General features: G+C 45.8%; 1 protein-coding gene across 1 annotated transcript in view; it reads left to right on the top strand.

The window, feature by feature from the left end:
* Positions 1-12,356, top strand: part of RNLS (renalase, FAD dependent amine oxidase) — a 330,346-nt gene extending 317,990 nt beyond the window's left edge. Inside the window, exon 7 of the mRNA XM_043598009.1 lies at positions 12,204-12,356. Coding sequence (XP_043453944.1) covers positions 12,204-12,338 — 135 coding nt within the window. The 3' untranslated portion in view covers positions 12,339-12,356. The remainder of the gene's footprint in view (positions 1-12,203) is intronic.
* The last annotated feature ends 4,960 nt before the right edge of the window (positions 12,357-17,316 follow it).

Raw genomic sequence — 17,316 nt, 5'->3', positions numbered from 1 at the left:
ATATTTTAGGCCAATTGAGTTGGGCTATTCTGTCACGAGTAGCCATTGCATCACCTAGCATTCTAACGTATACAGCTCTGTTAACAGAAATTTTTAGGTCAGGAGAAAGGTCATGGTTTAGTTTTTGCTTTTTCTAGAAAAACTGTGACATTACATTAATTTAGAGGTGCAAGTGTAATGTGGGTGAAAATTTGAAGTATAGTTGAAGATCTGGAGAAAGGGATGGATGGGTGGATGAATGGATGGATGGATGGATGGACAGATGGATAGATGGGTAGATGGATGGATGTGTGGATGGACAGATGGATGGATGGGTGGATGGATGGATGGATGGATGGAAAGATGGATAGATGGGTGAATGGACAGATGGATGGATGAATGTGTGGATGGATGGATGGATGGATGGATGGATGTGTAGATGGAAAGACGGATGGGCTGGGGAGTTGCTTAGAGTAAAAATGTTGAAGCCCAAGGGAGCACAAAGACAGAGTGCAGAGAGGAGCTTCCTGGACTCTCTACATTGAACAGGCAGGAGAGCAAAAGAAATTACTGAATGATTCTGCAAACAAAGTGGGTAAAAAAGGACATGGGGAAACTCAGAATGCTATAAATGCTGTCATGCAAGCCAAAAAGGGGATTTAGGAAGAAGAGGATTGAAGTGTCGGTCAAATTCCATAGGGACAAAAGAAGAAATAGCACAGAAAATATGTTTAGATATAAAACTAGAAGACCCATGTAAGAAGAGATTATTTTCAAAGGAATTTGACTGGAGTGATGGTGACAAAGGCAACTGAAGATATGGGCTGGAGGGCAGTGAGAGGACCCTGGAGAAGTCATGACACCATGTAGGCACCTCCTTACAGAAGTTTGGACTCCGTGGAAAGCATTACTGAATCCCCAATCCCTGGTTCTGCTCCCCTCCCCAGCACATGGAAGATGGTGCCCTTGCAGTTCGGAGGAGACATATATGGCAGCTCTTTGGTGAAATGTGCAGCGAGTCACTTCTGAAATGGGGCAGTGAAAAGCCCATGCCTGCATCTTCCACCTCCCTCTCCCTGCCACAGTGGTCATGGAAGAGGCTTCATTGGATAGATAAGAAAATCCAAGACTGAAGACCCTTGATTGCGAGTCACTGAACTAAGGGTAACTACCCTTGAGGAGAGTCACCTGCTCTTCTAGGGGCACAAAGAAGCAACACATTCTTGTCATGCCAGGATGGAGGGCGTGTTTGCCATCATAACCTCGTCCTGCCCTTGCTAACAGAGAGCCGGTAGGAAGAAAGGTAGCAAAGAGAACCACAAAGTCAAGGATGGAATGCTTTTATCCCAGGTTTTGAATTTTCGTATTTTTCAGGCAGGCGAGACCCAAGCATGTTTGCTAGGAAGATGGAAAGAGTCTGTAGTGAGGAAGGACCCAAAGAGGGCAAAGCAGCGTCCTACAGAACACAGAAAATCCGGCAATGCACAAGCCCGTTGGTGGGTCTCTGGCCTTCTTCTTCCAGGAAAGAAGTACAATTCCAGGCAGAAGATTGGTGCCGGGCAGGTTGGTCTGGAGAGCGAAGCTGAGGGAGCCTACGCAGTCCACTTCTGAGACAGGAGAGCGGAGATTGGAGCTTGCAACCCGTGGCCCTTGATGGATGACTGGCCTTAAATTCTATAGGCGTTTCTTAGAATCATCGTTATTTAAAAAGTAAATAGAGTCAGGGCGTCCGGTGGCTCAGTCCGTTCAGCATCAGACTCTCAGTTTGTGAGAGCATCTCACGGTTTGTGAGTTCAAGCCCTGCGTCGGCTCTGCACCGCCAGCATGGAAACTGCTTGGGAGTCTCTCTCCCTCCCTCCCTCCTTCCCTCTCTCTCTCTCTCTCTGCTTCTCCTCCCCCTCGAAAATAAATAAATAAAGATTTTTTTTTTAAAGTAAATAAAGTCACGCCCAGAAAGGGTTAAAACTGTTTGGTTCTAAGTTCTAGCCTGGCCCCACCTCCACTGTGTCCTTTACCCAAATTCGTTATTCCATTGACAGGCCAGTGCTGGTCCCCCACAGAGCAACACATACTGTGCTCTCCCTGTGAGCGCACTTGTGATGAACTTTGAGCCACACATCTGCTGCAGAGAAGAAACTCGTATTCCCAAATGGCTGACATTAGCTGAAGATTCTGGGTTCATCTCTCCCGTAACATATTTTTATTAGATAGGCTGCCGGAGAATCAGAGGAGTAAATCTGGCTGCTACATCTATATCTCATTACAACACATGCCCGACTATTGTTCTTTTCATCAGCTTGATGTTATTCTGACTCTTTTCTGCGAAGTGAATATTTGAATTAAAACCAGTGTCCATCCATCGTCATTTACCTCCAAGCCGTTGCTGTATCTGGGCTAAGGATGTATTTTCACGAAGTCGCCACTCCAAGCTTCTTTCTCTGATTTGAAGCAGGGGTTGGCAAACATGTGTAAAGGCCCAGAAAGTAAATGTTTTAGGCTTTGTGGCACGTAACAATCTCTGTTGCAACTACTCAACTCTGCCGTTGCCGCATGAAAGCCGCCAGGGAAAATACTTAAATGAATAAGCATGGTTGCATTCCAATAAAACTTTATTTATTTAGCAAGAAGACATCAGCTGAACTGACAGATAAAAAACCGCATCTTTTTATGTGTTTGTCTCCAAGAAGAAAAAAATAACTGAAACATTTTGTTGGACGTTTTATTCCAGTATGATATCGCCCCCTTCTAATATATCACATCTTAAGATTTAGATCTCTCCCTCTCACACATACAAAAAAAATAAATAAATAAAGTTGAGGGAAGCAGTAGAATTTAATTCAGGGAAGAGAGGGCCAAGTGACTAAAAACTGTAGAGTGAAAGTATCACTTAACCACAAGCACAGTCTCTTCCTCAGAAACCCATTTACCCAGACGTTGAGTTGACTATAAAAGATGCAAAGCAAAAACAAATTTGCTGACCTTCATTGCAGAGATCAAAGGTTAAATTCATACCCTGTAGGATGGTTCTGTGAAATCACTCCCAAGCTGCCTGGTGACACATTTTCACAAAATATTTCTCTCCAGCTTTATCAAATGTTCTTTGTGTTCTGGAAACACCATTTGAAGTCCCAGCTGGAGCTGGGATGTCCTGAGTCTTAGCTGAAATTCTTCTCCAACTACATTCAGAGGCATGTGGTTAGTTGGGATAGACATTAATTATAGGGGTTCATACCTATAAGCCTAATATTCATCAAAGATCAAAGTCAACGTTTTTACACCGAATAACCAAGGATGATATAAACCATGAATAGATGAGAGATAAAATTGTTCACTTGAGTGTCCTTGAAATTGAATAAACCTGTCTTACATTGGAATGTCCACCAATGACTGTTCCCAATTTCTTCGTCTGTAAGTATCGCCTCAGAGCAGAACCCCAACGGTTCGAAAATTAGGAAAACTGAGTGAACAAATTAAATTAGTCCAACTCAAAATACGTTCGTTAAAAAACAAAGCAAGCTTTCTGTCTCTTTAGTTGTAAACTCATACAAAACCTTTCAACAGCAATGGTTCACAAAATTCATTTCATGGCAATTTTCATCAGTCCTTAGGAAGCAAAAATATTAGGATACTGGAGTAGATATTTTATTGATCTAAGTGCATTTCATTTAAAGGACCTTCTTCCGGTCTGTTCCCGTGTTAACTAATCACATTTAATTAATTTTAATTAAATAAGTACTTATTTAGTAAAATAATGTCAACAGCCCTATATTGGTCCCCAGTTGTTTTAAACCACAATTGCTATGGACTGAATTGGGTTCCTCCAACCATCAGTGTGATGGTTCTTCAGAGATACTAGGTCTTTAGGAAGCAACTAGACTTAGATGGGAGACTGGGGGATTGGGGCCCCTCGTGATGGTACCCATGGCTTTATAAGAAGAGGAGGAAAGATGGAGACCAGCAAGAAGGTGACATCTTTACACCAGGAAGAAGGCCCTCACCAGGAACCAGATCGGCCAGTATCGTGATCTTGGACTTCTCAGAACAATGAGAAATAAATGTCTGTTGTCTCAGCGCCCCATCCATGCTATCTTGTTATGGCAGCCCGAGCTAATACAACAATTCCATTTTTCAATGAGTAGGGAAGTGAGAAGATACGGGGTGTTCTTGAAACTTTAATTTCTACCACTTGCTGGCTCAGTAGAGTAACAAATCTGGATTTTCTTCCCCACAGAGTTCAGAAGGTATGTCATTGCTGGCTGGCCTCTAAGAATCTGAAACGTAAGAACCAAGCTGAATAAGTCTTTGTCTTTTGGGGGCGTGAGTGTACCCTCAGGAAGAAGTCTCATCATTGACGGAGTGGGAGGCAGGTATTAGGAGGCCTGATTTGTTGGATGGAAACGTTGAGAATTGATTTATCCTGCTGTGGGAGACATGAAAATTAAACCCAGTGTCCTCACAGATGGCATTCCACTCAATACACCTCACACTTTCTACTGTTGCATGAGGCAAATCAGTGACAATTTAGTAATTGAAGTGTCCAGCAAGATACCCACCCAGGTGACTCTGGATATGTTCTTTATCCTCTCCAAGGCTTCTTAATCTATGAATGGGCATAATAACATGTCCAATCTCACGGGGGTGGTTAGAGGAATAATAATAATGATGCATGTAACACACTAGTTGAGTTACTAGTATAAAGTAAGTGCTCAATAAATGTTTTGTACTATTATTTGGATTATTTGTTAAAAAGAGACAAAAATGGCTTATTTTATTCGTGAAATTGCTTTCCCAAATTTTGAAGCTAAGAGAGAAAATGTAATTGCCTAGATCTTTATCAGTTAAAGCCAGTGGAATGGTTGGAAGCCTTCCATCTGAGATTTTGCTACTGTGTGTGTGTGTGTGTGTGTGTGTGTGTGTGTGTGTTAGGGGTGGGGGAGAGGGAGAGAGATCACAAAGGATGGGAGGGACTACTGAACTATTCTATTGAGAGGCAGAGAGAAAAGCAGATGAAGTCTTGACCTCCAAATTCTCTCCTGTTAAAAAGCCACCACCGGTGAGATCCCGATAAGGTAATCTGGCAAAGAAAGACCCTAGGTTTTGGCACCTATCCACTGACTAGTGAGGCTCAGACCCAGGAACCCAAGAGGATTTATTTGCCTGGTACAGAGAGACCTAAAAGGCTTCCACCTCTCCTCAAATATCTCCCAAGGAAGCAGCCTGGTGTTAACAGTTTCAGCCACACAGATACCAAGAGAGAGAAATGACTCTGGACACAGCCCAGAGGGTCTGGTCTCCCATGCAAAAGTCAGGCACTTCCCTTTTTACTGTTCGCATGAAATTTCCACGTGGCTCACAACTCCGCAAAAGTCTTCCTTCTTGGGACTGAGTAAGTGATGAGTTGGGGCAAAAGAGAATCTTAAGTGTATGGTTTTCACTTTGGGTGGGGCTGCGGGGCAGCACAGACCTGTGTGAAGACTGTTGAAAACAGACACTCACCCCCCACCTCCCCGAAATGGGCGTTGCCATATATATATATATATATATATATATATATATATATAATGCCGCATATAATTTGGGAGAGTAATCAGATCTCCTGGAGCCCTTTGATGAACCCCAATTAAGAATCCTTGCCTTACTGTTATTTTAAACGAATATTCAGCAAGCCCTGAGTGTCAGGCACGGTGTTAGGCACTTTTATATGTGTGTGTCCTTAGATCTCAAAACATTTGTTCTTTGCAAACACTACTGTCCCATTATGCAGTTAGGAAACCAAAGCTAAGAAAGGTTAAATGGCCATGCCCAGTTCTAGGTTCCAACAGTAAGTCTGTCATGTACTTCCTGCATGAACTTGGGTGAGCTCACCTGTTCCTACTCTCATTCTTAGTTTCTACTCAGTCGGCTTGGGTTAAAACGGTGTTCGTTGCTGATGGTTGAGTATACTCAGTTGTCTGTACTGACCCAAATTGTTGCGTGGCTTAAATGAGATCAGGCACTAAAATATTTTGCACGGGTTCTGGAACATGTTCAACACGCAATCAATCATCCCATTAAAAATTAAAATAAAGAAGACTTGCCTGATGGTTGGAATGAGCCACCGACCTAGATGTCAGTTAAAGGAAGCTGCATGATGCCAAGTAAAACCTCTTTGGATATCAGGAGCAAACATCCACTCAAAGTAGCTCAGAGAAGAAGGAGGTGATTCAATCCATAATAACACAATTTGTCTAGCAAATGGTGTGCTTATACTCTGCCCAGACATTGGGGCATCTGGTGACTGAGACCCACCCATTGCAAGTCATGGTGGGGTACAGCTTTGGAAGATGGGTCTCCTGTACATCCTGGTCTCCAGGAGAAAGGAGGGATGAATCGATAATGGTCCCTTGCAACTTTATCCCCACCATGGAAAAGAAAACTAAAAGTCCCGTCTGCTTAGAAGGTACATCACCTTGTATTCGTTTTTAAATGAGCAGCACGCAAACGCCTGGCTTCACGTTGTGTCCCAGTCTTTTGGGAAACACATCCCATGGTGGTTTGTGCCTGTTTCATACTCGTTTTATTTTATTTGGCAGCAAAATGAAGATCGTGTTTCGAATAAAAGCCCAGTTCTGTCCCTTACACGTTTCATTAAGCATTATATGCTGTTCCTGTCCTCTTTTTCCACGATCACGCCCAGGCATGCTTTGCAGACTCCTTTTGTGGGACTAAGTTTTGCTCATTTATACATTTATGGTTTCCTGTAGCCGCAAAATAAATCTGACACATGGGGTTGGAGAGTTTGAGGAAGATAAAAGTCCCTTATCAACGCATTGTTTACATTAATAAATTGACACAATTGTGCTTTTTTGATGCTGTTTAGAAAAAACTGTTGGGAGTCCCACAACTGAAATGTTCTTGGAGAGAACAGAAAGCAGGGAGGGTGGAGGAGATTATGGAGCCGAGAGTCTAAGCACCAAGCTCTGTCCCTCGCAAGCTGTGTGTCCTTGGGCAAGTCACATAACCTCTCTGGGCCTCAGACTCCCCTCATTAGTCACATAGGTATGACGCTGTTTTGAGCTTGAGCTCACAAGTGTGTTTGAGGACACAATGAGATAAAAGTGACGTGTTCTCACAGAGTGCTTTCAGGATTTGTGAATACTCTTCAAAAAATGGAAGATTCTAGAAGAATAAAAATTTCTCAAGCCCAGAAAACTGAGTAGAGCTTCCTTCTTTGTCACGTGGTTCCCTTCAGCAGTTTCTAGTGGCCTCGGAAGCAGATGGATCTAGACCCTTTGTGCTAACTTTGCTCATTCAGTTCCCCACCATCTTGTGGACAGACCCTGTCATATTTGTCTTTCTTTTTTATTATTTTTTTTAAACATTTTTATTTACTTTTGAAAGACAGAGACAGAGCAGAATCAGGGGAGAAACAGAGAGAGAGGGAGAATCCAAAGCAGGCTCCAGGCTCTGAGCTGTCAGCACAGAACCTCACACGGGGCTCGAACCCACGAACCGTGAGATCATGACCTGAGACAAAGTTGGACACTCAACTGAATGAGCCACCCAGGCGCCCTGAATGTCGTTCTGATGGTTCTTGGATCAGTCTCAAAAGGTGGATGTTCATCTCTAATGGTCATTTAAAAATGAAATTAGTCAACCTATGTTAGCCCCTGTTGCATAAAGCATTGTGCTAGGCTGTGATTTTATAAGAACAAAAACAGCAAAAACAACAATATACCAGACAGTCTTGGAAGTACTTAAATCAATGATCTTATCTGATATGCTGGAAGAACTCAAGTATAGACTATTATGATTTCCCCGTTTGATGAATTAAGAACTGGGGCAGAGAGAAGTCAAGCAGCTTCTCAGAGGTTAAACAACCTATTGGTTGTGGAATCAGGCTGTGAATCCAGAAAATAACTAGAAGCTTCTCCCTGATTCCAAGAGGCGTATAATCTACTTGGGGGGTTGTATTTCACATTCCACTCACCGTCCCAGAAAATGACACGTCCCAGCCTAGTGCTGTGGGTTGGGGGATTCAGATGTGGGTTTGACCATTTCTTCCTATTTCTTTTAGGAAACAGGGCTTCAAAGAGAAGGTAACAGTTGAGTTGAGTCTTAGGCATAGAGCCCCGCTGACCAGACCTCCCTTGTCACCACCCTTCACTTGGGCCCACCCATCGAGGATTTTAGATATGATTCCTACCATCGTTTTTAGCAGCCATCTTGGCCTGGGTATCAGTGAATTGAAGGAAAAGAATAAAAAAGAAAGGAGAAAACCTCAGTCGAGTGGTCAAATACTTAGTGCTTTCATAATACCACAAACCAGCATCCAGCTTTCCATCCGGCACGATTCGCTTCAGGCAACTCATGAAAGCTGAGACCCTGGGGGTCATCTAGGTCAATGACGGCAAATAGATTTTATTTCCTGTGCCAACTCTAATCGACTGAAGGCTCCTGTTGGAATATTGGGTTTAGAAGGATCCAGGGGCTGTCAGAGATCGAAGGAAAAAGTGCCACAATCGATTAGCGATGTCTGATCCGGATCCAGGAGCAGGGAATGATGGCTCGATTGCCACACGCATACCAGACGGAGTCTGACCCACCACGTTTGTTTTACAGAAGAGGAAATAGGACTTTGAAGTGAAAGGGTGAATGCCTCAAAATCCCCCAGTGCTCTTTCTCTAACACCTCAACTCCCGGCAAGTGGTAACTGGTGATCACAGGATCAGCAGCAAACACCAGCAAGCAAATTACATTACGCTTCGTACAGTATTTGTGTGAAGTGCATTTCATTCTAATTCCTTGAAAGCTGATGATCCGTGGAACGCCACTCTATTCATTGGAATATCTGATTATTCAGAGCCTTCCCCGACTCTGCCGGTAATAGCAAATCACCACCTCCTCCAGGCAAGTAGCAATTTATTCCAGACAAGAGGAAAGAAGTCGGGTCAAGGTCTTCCCTCTTTTTTCTAAAGGGCCAGGGACACACGTTTTTGTAGCCATCCTGTTTGCCGGTCTGACCTGGGCTTGTCAGTAAAGCCAGACAAAAGAAAACGCGTTCGAAGGAGTGATGTCTCCCTAAACAGCAAGCTCAGCTGAGCGAAGCCTTGGTGGCCAGATTTCATCATCCCTAAACATTCCCGAAGTCTGAGCTCATCGAGATGTGAGTCCCAGGGGTAGTTAGGTAGAGGGGGAGAAAAGAAGGCACGGCCAAGCAGGGGAACTGCATTCGCCAAGGCGTGGTGGCGGGAAAAAAAGTGGAGCCCTAGGTGGGGAGTGGGGAGTCTGGGGGCCAGGTGAAAAGGAACCACGAAAGGAGACTGGACTTCGTGGTCATATGGACCCCCAACTCAGCCCTGGCTCCTTCAGGATCCAGCATGCTGTGCAACCTCTCTGGACCTCGGTTTGCTCACGCATCACGTGTCTTCCAAGATAGTATAATTACATCCCACACTTATACACAGTGCGTGGAATTTGGTAGGTGTTCGACAAATGGTCAAGTAATTAAAGACTATACTGGCTTGTTATATGCTGTAGGGGGCACAGTACTTCGAGGGATGAGAAAGCCGGAGTTCTTGGTCCCAGTTCTGCCTCAGCGCGGGACCTTGGACCCTCGGCCTGGCACGTAGTAAGCCTTAAATAAATGTTGGCAGAAGGAATGAATGGGTGAATAAGAAACCCCCAGAAAGATTTTACAGAAACAGGTGGGCCCCAGTTTTCTCATCCATCTAAGGAAGACTGGTCTCTCCGATCCCTTTAACCATGATGTTCTTTTGGCCTGTGTATTTCTCACCGATGCTCAACCCCACCGTGAGCAGGGCCCTGTCCCCTCCATGACACTGAAGTCCCAGGGAAGTTCAGAGAGTGCAGTGCCTGACCCCAGCAGTCTCTGGGCTAAAGCATACCTGAAGATTTGACCCTGACCATGAGATGGCCTACGATGCTTGGCCCCTTTGTGGAGCTGCCTCCAAGGAAAGTAAAGCGGACTTCAAAGCAAAAGCCAGCCGAGGGGGAAAGCGAGGCCTGGCGCTGTGTTCCAGCCACACTCATCGGTGTGGATTGCTGTCACCAACCCCCTCACCTGTGAATCAGGGACCATGGGCAGATGGGTGTGCCGAGTCATGAGGGTGCCGGCTCAGCTCAGGGACTGCCGTACTCTTCCGGGCTTCCTGTCCCTGAGATTCCCCGGGAGGGCGGGGCCAGACCCCCAAAGGGGGAAAAGGCACCGAGGAGCAGGGAGACCGCACCATGCACAAGACGACAGTTCAAAAGGAAATAGCACAAGCTGGAAGTCATTGATGTGCCTTTAACGCTTCAAGTATGCCTGCTTTTGTTTATTTTTTAATCTCACAAGTCATAGACACTGAATGGTAAGTCAGATTTCGCACCCCCCCACCCCCCCGCCTGTTTGGTACTCCAGCTTAAAAGGAGCTTTTACACAGCTTTAAAGATAAAACTTCAGAGGGCCCTAGCTCTGTGCCCAGAAGGCAGGGAAGGGAGCCCTCTGCCACGGTGAGGGAAGTGGCAAAGGCTGGCCGGTCAGCCCTCCCCAGAAATGAGGTCAGAATCCAGAAGCCGAATAAGGTAGGAACCAGGCAGCTAAGCTTTCTGGGAGGTGATAAAAGCAAGGAGTCAGGAGACAGGAGAAGTAGAGAGGCCGGTTTGAAATGGACGAGGTCCCCATAGGAAATCACGGTAGGTCTCTAAGCAGAGGAGGGACAGCAGGAATATTCCGCCGATGAAAGATATTTCCAGTATCTTCTCTTGCTGCAGCTTAGAACAAGGAATGGGGCGGGGCGGACACACTGACCTATTTGTAGATCAAATTCAGATTTGGAAATAACAACAAGGGGGCTGGGTTATAACTTTTCTAACATGACATTTTATTCACATAACAAGAATGTTTTTAGTGTTATCCAATACCATTTAGTTATGTATTCATTTACTCGATAAATGATTATTAAACGTCTACGAAGTTCTCACCCTTCTGAGAGATACAGGAGAGGAAGAAATTGATAGTGTCGCCAACGCAAGTGTGCAAAAATGTGCTAAAAAGAAAGAGAAAATAAGGCGGAATTGACTTCCCACGGGGAAGGGCAGCTACTGTGTGATCCAAGAAAGCTGTGGCAGGAGAATCCTTGAGAGCTGGGCGGTCTGGACAGGGCCGGTGATGGGCAGTGGGACTGGCGCAAAGGGAATATTCCAGGCCCGCCGAGGAGAGTGGCAAAGACTCAAAGAAATGCATGATTAGAAGGTTTGAAGGACATGGGCTTCTCTGAGGTGGAGGGTTCGAGGGCTTTTCTGAAAACAAAGGGACATCCTTGTCGACTTCTGAGACCGAGTGCCTCATTCTACGTGGTCATTCAAGACGTCAAATCTGGTGGCAATATTCAAAGTGGGTCAGAGGTTGAGAGTTGAGGAGGGACAGGTCAGTGTGGGCCCTCTCCGGTGACCCAGAGTCGGAGAGACGGAACGGGGAAGCTGGGTCAGGCAGAGCCTGTCATGACAGTGGGGTTCCCATCGGCCCTTTCGGATAGTTCAAGGCCCACCCAGCCGTCCAAGTTACGCAAAGACTGAATCGAACACCCGTGCTCCTGCCAGGAAAGGGATACTTCTGGTGCCTAATGGGAGCCTAGAGAACAGAACAAAACCCCAGGACAGTGTGCCTCCCACCTGCAGCCCACATCCCGGCACCCGCCTGCCATCATGGAAAAGGGGGGTTAATTTGCTGCAGATCGTCCAAGGCCGGGGCTTATATTATTCATTTTTCTTGGAAATGTCTGAGGTTCCATGATCCCTCTCTAATCCCATATGCCAGACTGAGCTTATAATTTCACAGGCACAGGGCTGGCTGTTTGGCCAACATCCACTTTAGGATCGAGGCCGTTCCGCCGCCCGGCCCGCCCTCCGGAGGCCAGCCTTCCCGCCTGGTGTCGCCAGTTAGTCCCCGAAGCCTAGCTCTCTGTCACTCATCACAGCGCAGGAAAGCAAAACATAGGGTGTCTTTTATTTTTTCTCTTTTCTTTTCTTTTTTTTTAATTTGAAAACAACAAGAGAGTTTCTCTAACATCAAACTCAATTAAGTTTCCAGAATTGAGGAAAGTCCTAAGAATTTTTATTTTGTGATAAGTTATGAAAATTACATGCAGAGCGTCTCCACCACTTGGGTTTCTCTTTGTAGCCAGGGCCCTCTGTTTCATTTTCCTGGAGGGCTTATAATTTATTCTATTATCTCCTAATAGGTACCCAGGATTCCCTGCTATGAACCGAAGGTTTGTTGTCTTTCTGTATCTAATAACATTCGCGGAGTGAGGACCACTCTCTGCCACTGGGAACACAAGATGTTTCTTTGGGTTTTGTTATCTTTCTTTTTTTAAAAAAATGTTGCAACATAAGCCACGGGTCTTTTTCGTGTTCGTGCTGATGATAAAGTGATGTCTGCAAAATGTACGAATGCATATTCTTCCAGAAGACCTCTAATTAACTCAGTGCCCCCCATGTCACTCCTGTCCCTGACTGTCCTGTAGTGTTGATGTAGTTTGTCGCCTCAACCCTATTTTTTAGCCACCGGTGACAGTGGGCATCATCTCTCAATGTCACATCTTGAGAATGCAGCCTGGCAGGGGAGAGCACGACGCTGGCCTTATAAGTGCTCTAAAAAGCTTACTTAATAACCACCGCAAGTAGATGTCTGAAAATCCAGCCGTTTTCCCTCGGGACTGGTCCTGCACTCTCCCACCCACCCGCCTAATGGGGACCCACTCTTGTCCCAGTTACAGGAGCCTCCAGGCCTGCTGGACCCCGAGACTGCTCAGAGCATTTCTCTGTCCCCCTAAATACCACTCTTTCTCCTCCTGCTTTACCACATCAGGGGGTACCTGGGAACACAGTAGTCTGCAGCTGGATTTATTTCCAGGTGGAGAAACTGAGTTCTAGAAAAAGCATGGTCGACACTGGGGGTTCTTAGTGTGATTGTTTGCTGTTCTGTTCTTTTGACCCCCCTTCGCCCTGATTTTCTTTCGAAAAGCCACCTTTCTACACGTTTCCAGTATTTATGGTTCTGGAGAGGTCCATCCCACTCTTAGGCTACAGAGGCCAGCAAGCAATCCAAGTCCGGCCAGTTCTCTTTCCTGTTTTCGGTAATTGATTCAGGAGGTGGGTGTGTGACTCGAGCCAAATCAAAGTGTCATTCTCAGGATTCGTGCTAGAAGTCTTAGGAAAGAGGTACTGTCTTTCCACTGTGCTTGAAAGCTGAGAGATTGTAAGCGTGAAACTTCCTGTGGCCATTCTGTCACCAGAAGGGGAGAACCTTCCGGAGCACTAAGCCAAGAGAGAAAGAGCAGAGGTGAAAGGTGGAGAGCCACAGTAAGCTGTATGACTCGGTAATCTGATGACTCCATTTAAGCCCCTAGCCCTAGCTGTGCCTGAAGTGAATTCTGCCTGAACTGTTCAGTTACGGTAGCCAACAAATTCGGTCAGCCATTTTGAACAAGGCTGCTGGCTCTCCTTGAAGAGCCTTTCCTGAAGATGCTTCGGAACTTTGAGCCTACTCTTAATGGAGAGCCACCTGTTCTTAATGATATGCTAATGTCCAGGAATGGATGGATTCATCCTTCTTTTCCCAGAGATTAAGGTACAGCACAGAAATGCAGCTTTTATGAACTGTGGTAGCATTTCCAACCCGTCTTAATCAATGTCCTTAATCTCTTCTTTCCCAAACCTGACAAGGTAATGATGAAGTAGCAACGTTTACAGGTGGCTTACCCGTGTGAGGACTGACAGATAACGAAGGTCCAAATGTGACAAACAGCAACATAGGACCTAGCGGACGCACAAAACTGTGCCCGGTCCCCACACGGTGACGGTGGACACATTACACAGCAGCCAAGTGAGCAGTTATTCTCCAGAATAATTTCAGTCTTTCTTTAATTTGAAAGATGGAAGAAAGAGGAAAAATAAATCTACAAAATGAAAGACAGGGTAAAATGTCCCTGGTCAATGAGGGCCAGGGAAAAAGACTTCCCAAGGCAATGGTATTTCTATTCCATAGACCTGAAGACTAAGTCTCCCAGTTAACAGGACCTGAACAAAAATCATGAGCTTTGAAATCTGACTAACTTGCTAACCTGTATGTCAATCCCAAGGTTTATAATGTACTAGTTTGTGAAATCTCAGGGGAGCTTTTTTTTGCCTTGATTTCCTCCCCTGGAAATGAGAATGATCCTTCCTATCTCGTACGGCTGTTGAGAATATTCAATGAAATTATAAATCTGGGGCGCCTGGGTGGCTCAGTCGGTTAAGCGTCCGACTTCGGCTCAGGTCACGATCTCGCGGTCCATGAGTTCGAGCCCCGCGTCGGGCTCTGGGCTGATGGCTCAGAGCCTGGAGCCTGCTTCCGATTCTGTGTCTCGCTCTCTCTCTGCCCCTCCCCCATTCATGCTCTGTCTCTCTCTGTCTCAAAAATAAATAAACGTTAAAAAAAAATTAAAAAAAAAAAAGAAATTCTAAATCTAAGTACTAGTCTATACACATAGTAAACGCTCGATAACTGGCAGCCATTATTAGTATCATTATTAGTAACAGTAATGGTAATAATAATAATCACCGAGGTGATAGAAGTTTGCTCACTTCTATTTAAATCTCGGGTGGCCTCCCGGCCTATAAGGCAGCACTAAGAATAATTACCGTAGATAGGCCTGGGCATGCCAGGTTCAGGGGAATGAGGAGCTGTAAGAAGGACACTTCGGTCAATTTTGTTGAGGCCAATACAGAGGCCTCGACTAAGCCAAATTTCTCCAACACTTACAGGATTTTGTACGCTAATCTCTGCTTCTTTTCAATTCAGTCCCATTGAAGATAATGCTTCCGGATCTCTTTCAACAGTTGAATTATGTAAACTTTGTCAAAGCCAGCACATCCTACTTACCGGTTCAGCCTCCCCAAACGGCGTCCAAAACGCCATGTTAACTTTGCAAAGGAGTCATTTTCAAAGGGTCTGCTAGAATAATACCCCACTTGGAAAATGTGGCATGAAATGCAAAGAACCCCGGAGATAAAAACTGGAGGAAAAAAGTCACCATCGTCACCGTACCGAAAATAAAGTCATGTCGGCGAGTGTAACCGTAACATTCACGTGCGCACGGTTACGGTTCCTTCAGACCCGGACGCCTGAGTTTTAAGTAGTTTTACGGTGCCGGATCCTCTTGAAACCCAACCCTGGATCCTATGACAGGCAAAGGGGGAACAGAGAGCGGGCCACGGTTCCCATCTTACTTAGGAGCTGAGGTGGGTATCTCTTCTTGCTGTTGTGTGGAGGGCTCTCTGTCCCCATCTCTTCCCCTCAGGGATGTCCTACAGTAATCAGCCTACCCCTACCCAGGGGAACCCATTCAGAGATGGGTATGTGAAAAACTTCTGGTCAACAAGACTCAGGTTCAGGATTCTGTGGAACCTCGGGGCGAGAGAAACCCACCTGTCTCCACGGGGCCTGAAAGGAGGCTGTGCTCCCGTCGCTGCAAAGTCCTGCGTCTCCCGCTCATGGACCGTGAGCCTGATGCCAACACTCGCAGGAAGCAGAGCCAAGAAACCGGGAGAAACTGAGTCCCGAAAATCCTCTGTGAACCCGAATCCCGCTGTGCCTTAACGTGCCCCCTGGAGGTGCCAGTTTCTGTAAGCCGGGGGATTCATTTTTGTGTCGGCCAGTTTAGGCTAGGATGTTGCAATTTGCAAATTAATGTGACCGACTGATGTAGAGATTCAGCATCAAAAACAAACCAAATCGAATGCCTAAGTTTAAATTAGGTGTCAGCAAATCAGGAAAATTTCTATGATCACAGCTGAGATGAAGACCGAGGACAACAGCCTGTTGAACCTACAAATTTCTTTTTTTTTTTCAACGTTTATTTATTTTTGGGACAGAGAGAGACAGAGCATGAATGGGGGAGGGACAGAGAGAGAGGGAGACACAGAATCGGAAACAGGCTCCAGGCTCTGAGCCATCAGCCCAGAGCCCGACGCGGGGCTCGAACTCACGGACCGCGAGATCGTGACCTGGCTGAAGTCGGACGCTTAACCGACTGCGCCACCCAGGCGCCCCGAACCTAGAAATTTCTGATCCATAGCCTCACAATTCGCCTTGAGATAAAATAATTAAACAAATAAAACAGCGGACTTACGCTGTGTGGCCATGGCTGCCCCGTTGGAGAGTTTCAACGGAGAAACTAGGGGAGGTATGCGGATCTAAGATCGTGGCTCTGGCCAGAAAATGGATCAGGGCTGTGAAATCTTCAGGAAATTAACTGAGGAGTCAGACGTTTTACATCTGTCCTGGTCAAGAAAAGCAGTGGGGTAACTTGCTAAATGTTGAATAGAGATGCTGACAACAACTGCATTATTTAGGGCTTCTGTGACTTCAAACAAGAGGCTTTCCCAAACTTGGGAAGGTGCCTCCAGGGCCAGGAATAAACGGGTGTGACTTTTATAACGCGCAAGCAGAAAGAACTCAGACAAATGAGGAATTGTAGTTTTATGAAATGGGGACTGTACAAAACAGATGCATTAGGAATTTGGAACCAGCTTAAGACAGTACATTGTTTGTTCAATTCCTGGTAGAGATCCTGCCCCCCAAATTATTTTTAATCGTATATGGCAACTTCTTTGCCAAAAAAAGAGCTTTGATGCAACTCTGCAGTGAAAATCACTTAAAGCAAGTGGAGTTCAGAAGAATCTTGGAACTCAGAAGCTTCCCTCCCAAACCGCAGTTAGTCCAATGCCCATTCTTGGTAGGGTGGGGTACCAGGTAATGGCAGCCCGAGAGCTGGGACCGTGTCGGGGGCAAGAGGCAAAATGTGTCTTTACGTGGAGAACTTTGCATTAGGACTCCGCCATTCTTCTGATTCATGCATCCACGGAGTCTCTGGCGCTCTCGAATTCTCTTTCAACTGGGTAAACATCAGCAACTATTCAAAAAACAGGACAGGATTAACTCGGTCCGGTACACATTCAAATACCAAAGCTTGAGTCCCTTGGGCAAGACATTTGCCAACTGCAGGAAGGCGAGTGCTCTACCTGGGGAGCCAAAGGAATCTTTCCACACCTTTGTTCCTCCCCATGATGTGACTCATCTGGGTACCACTCGCTAAGCTGCGCTTAGAGCAGAAAAACACGTCCGGTACACTGAATCCTCGTTGAATGTGGCAAATGGGAGAAGGAGTCTGGCTCCGTGACGAGAAACACCATACCCAAAATGAAGTGGGCCGATCAGCCAAAGGCAGAGAGAATCAGCCCTAGAACAGTACCTGGGAGACAGCAGCTGCCTAGTAAGGCTGTGGTGAGTGAGTGAAGAAAAGCATAAGC

This window comes from Prionailurus bengalensis, chromosome D2 (genome assembly GCF_016509475.1).
Source record: "Prionailurus bengalensis isolate Pbe53 chromosome D2, Fcat_Pben_1.1_paternal_pri, whole genome shotgun sequence".
Classification (NCBI taxonomy): domain Eukaryota; kingdom Metazoa; phylum Chordata; class Mammalia; order Carnivora; family Felidae; genus Prionailurus; species Prionailurus bengalensis.
Note: the sequence above shows the minus strand (reverse complement) of the source record. Positions and strands in the feature narration are given on the sequence as shown.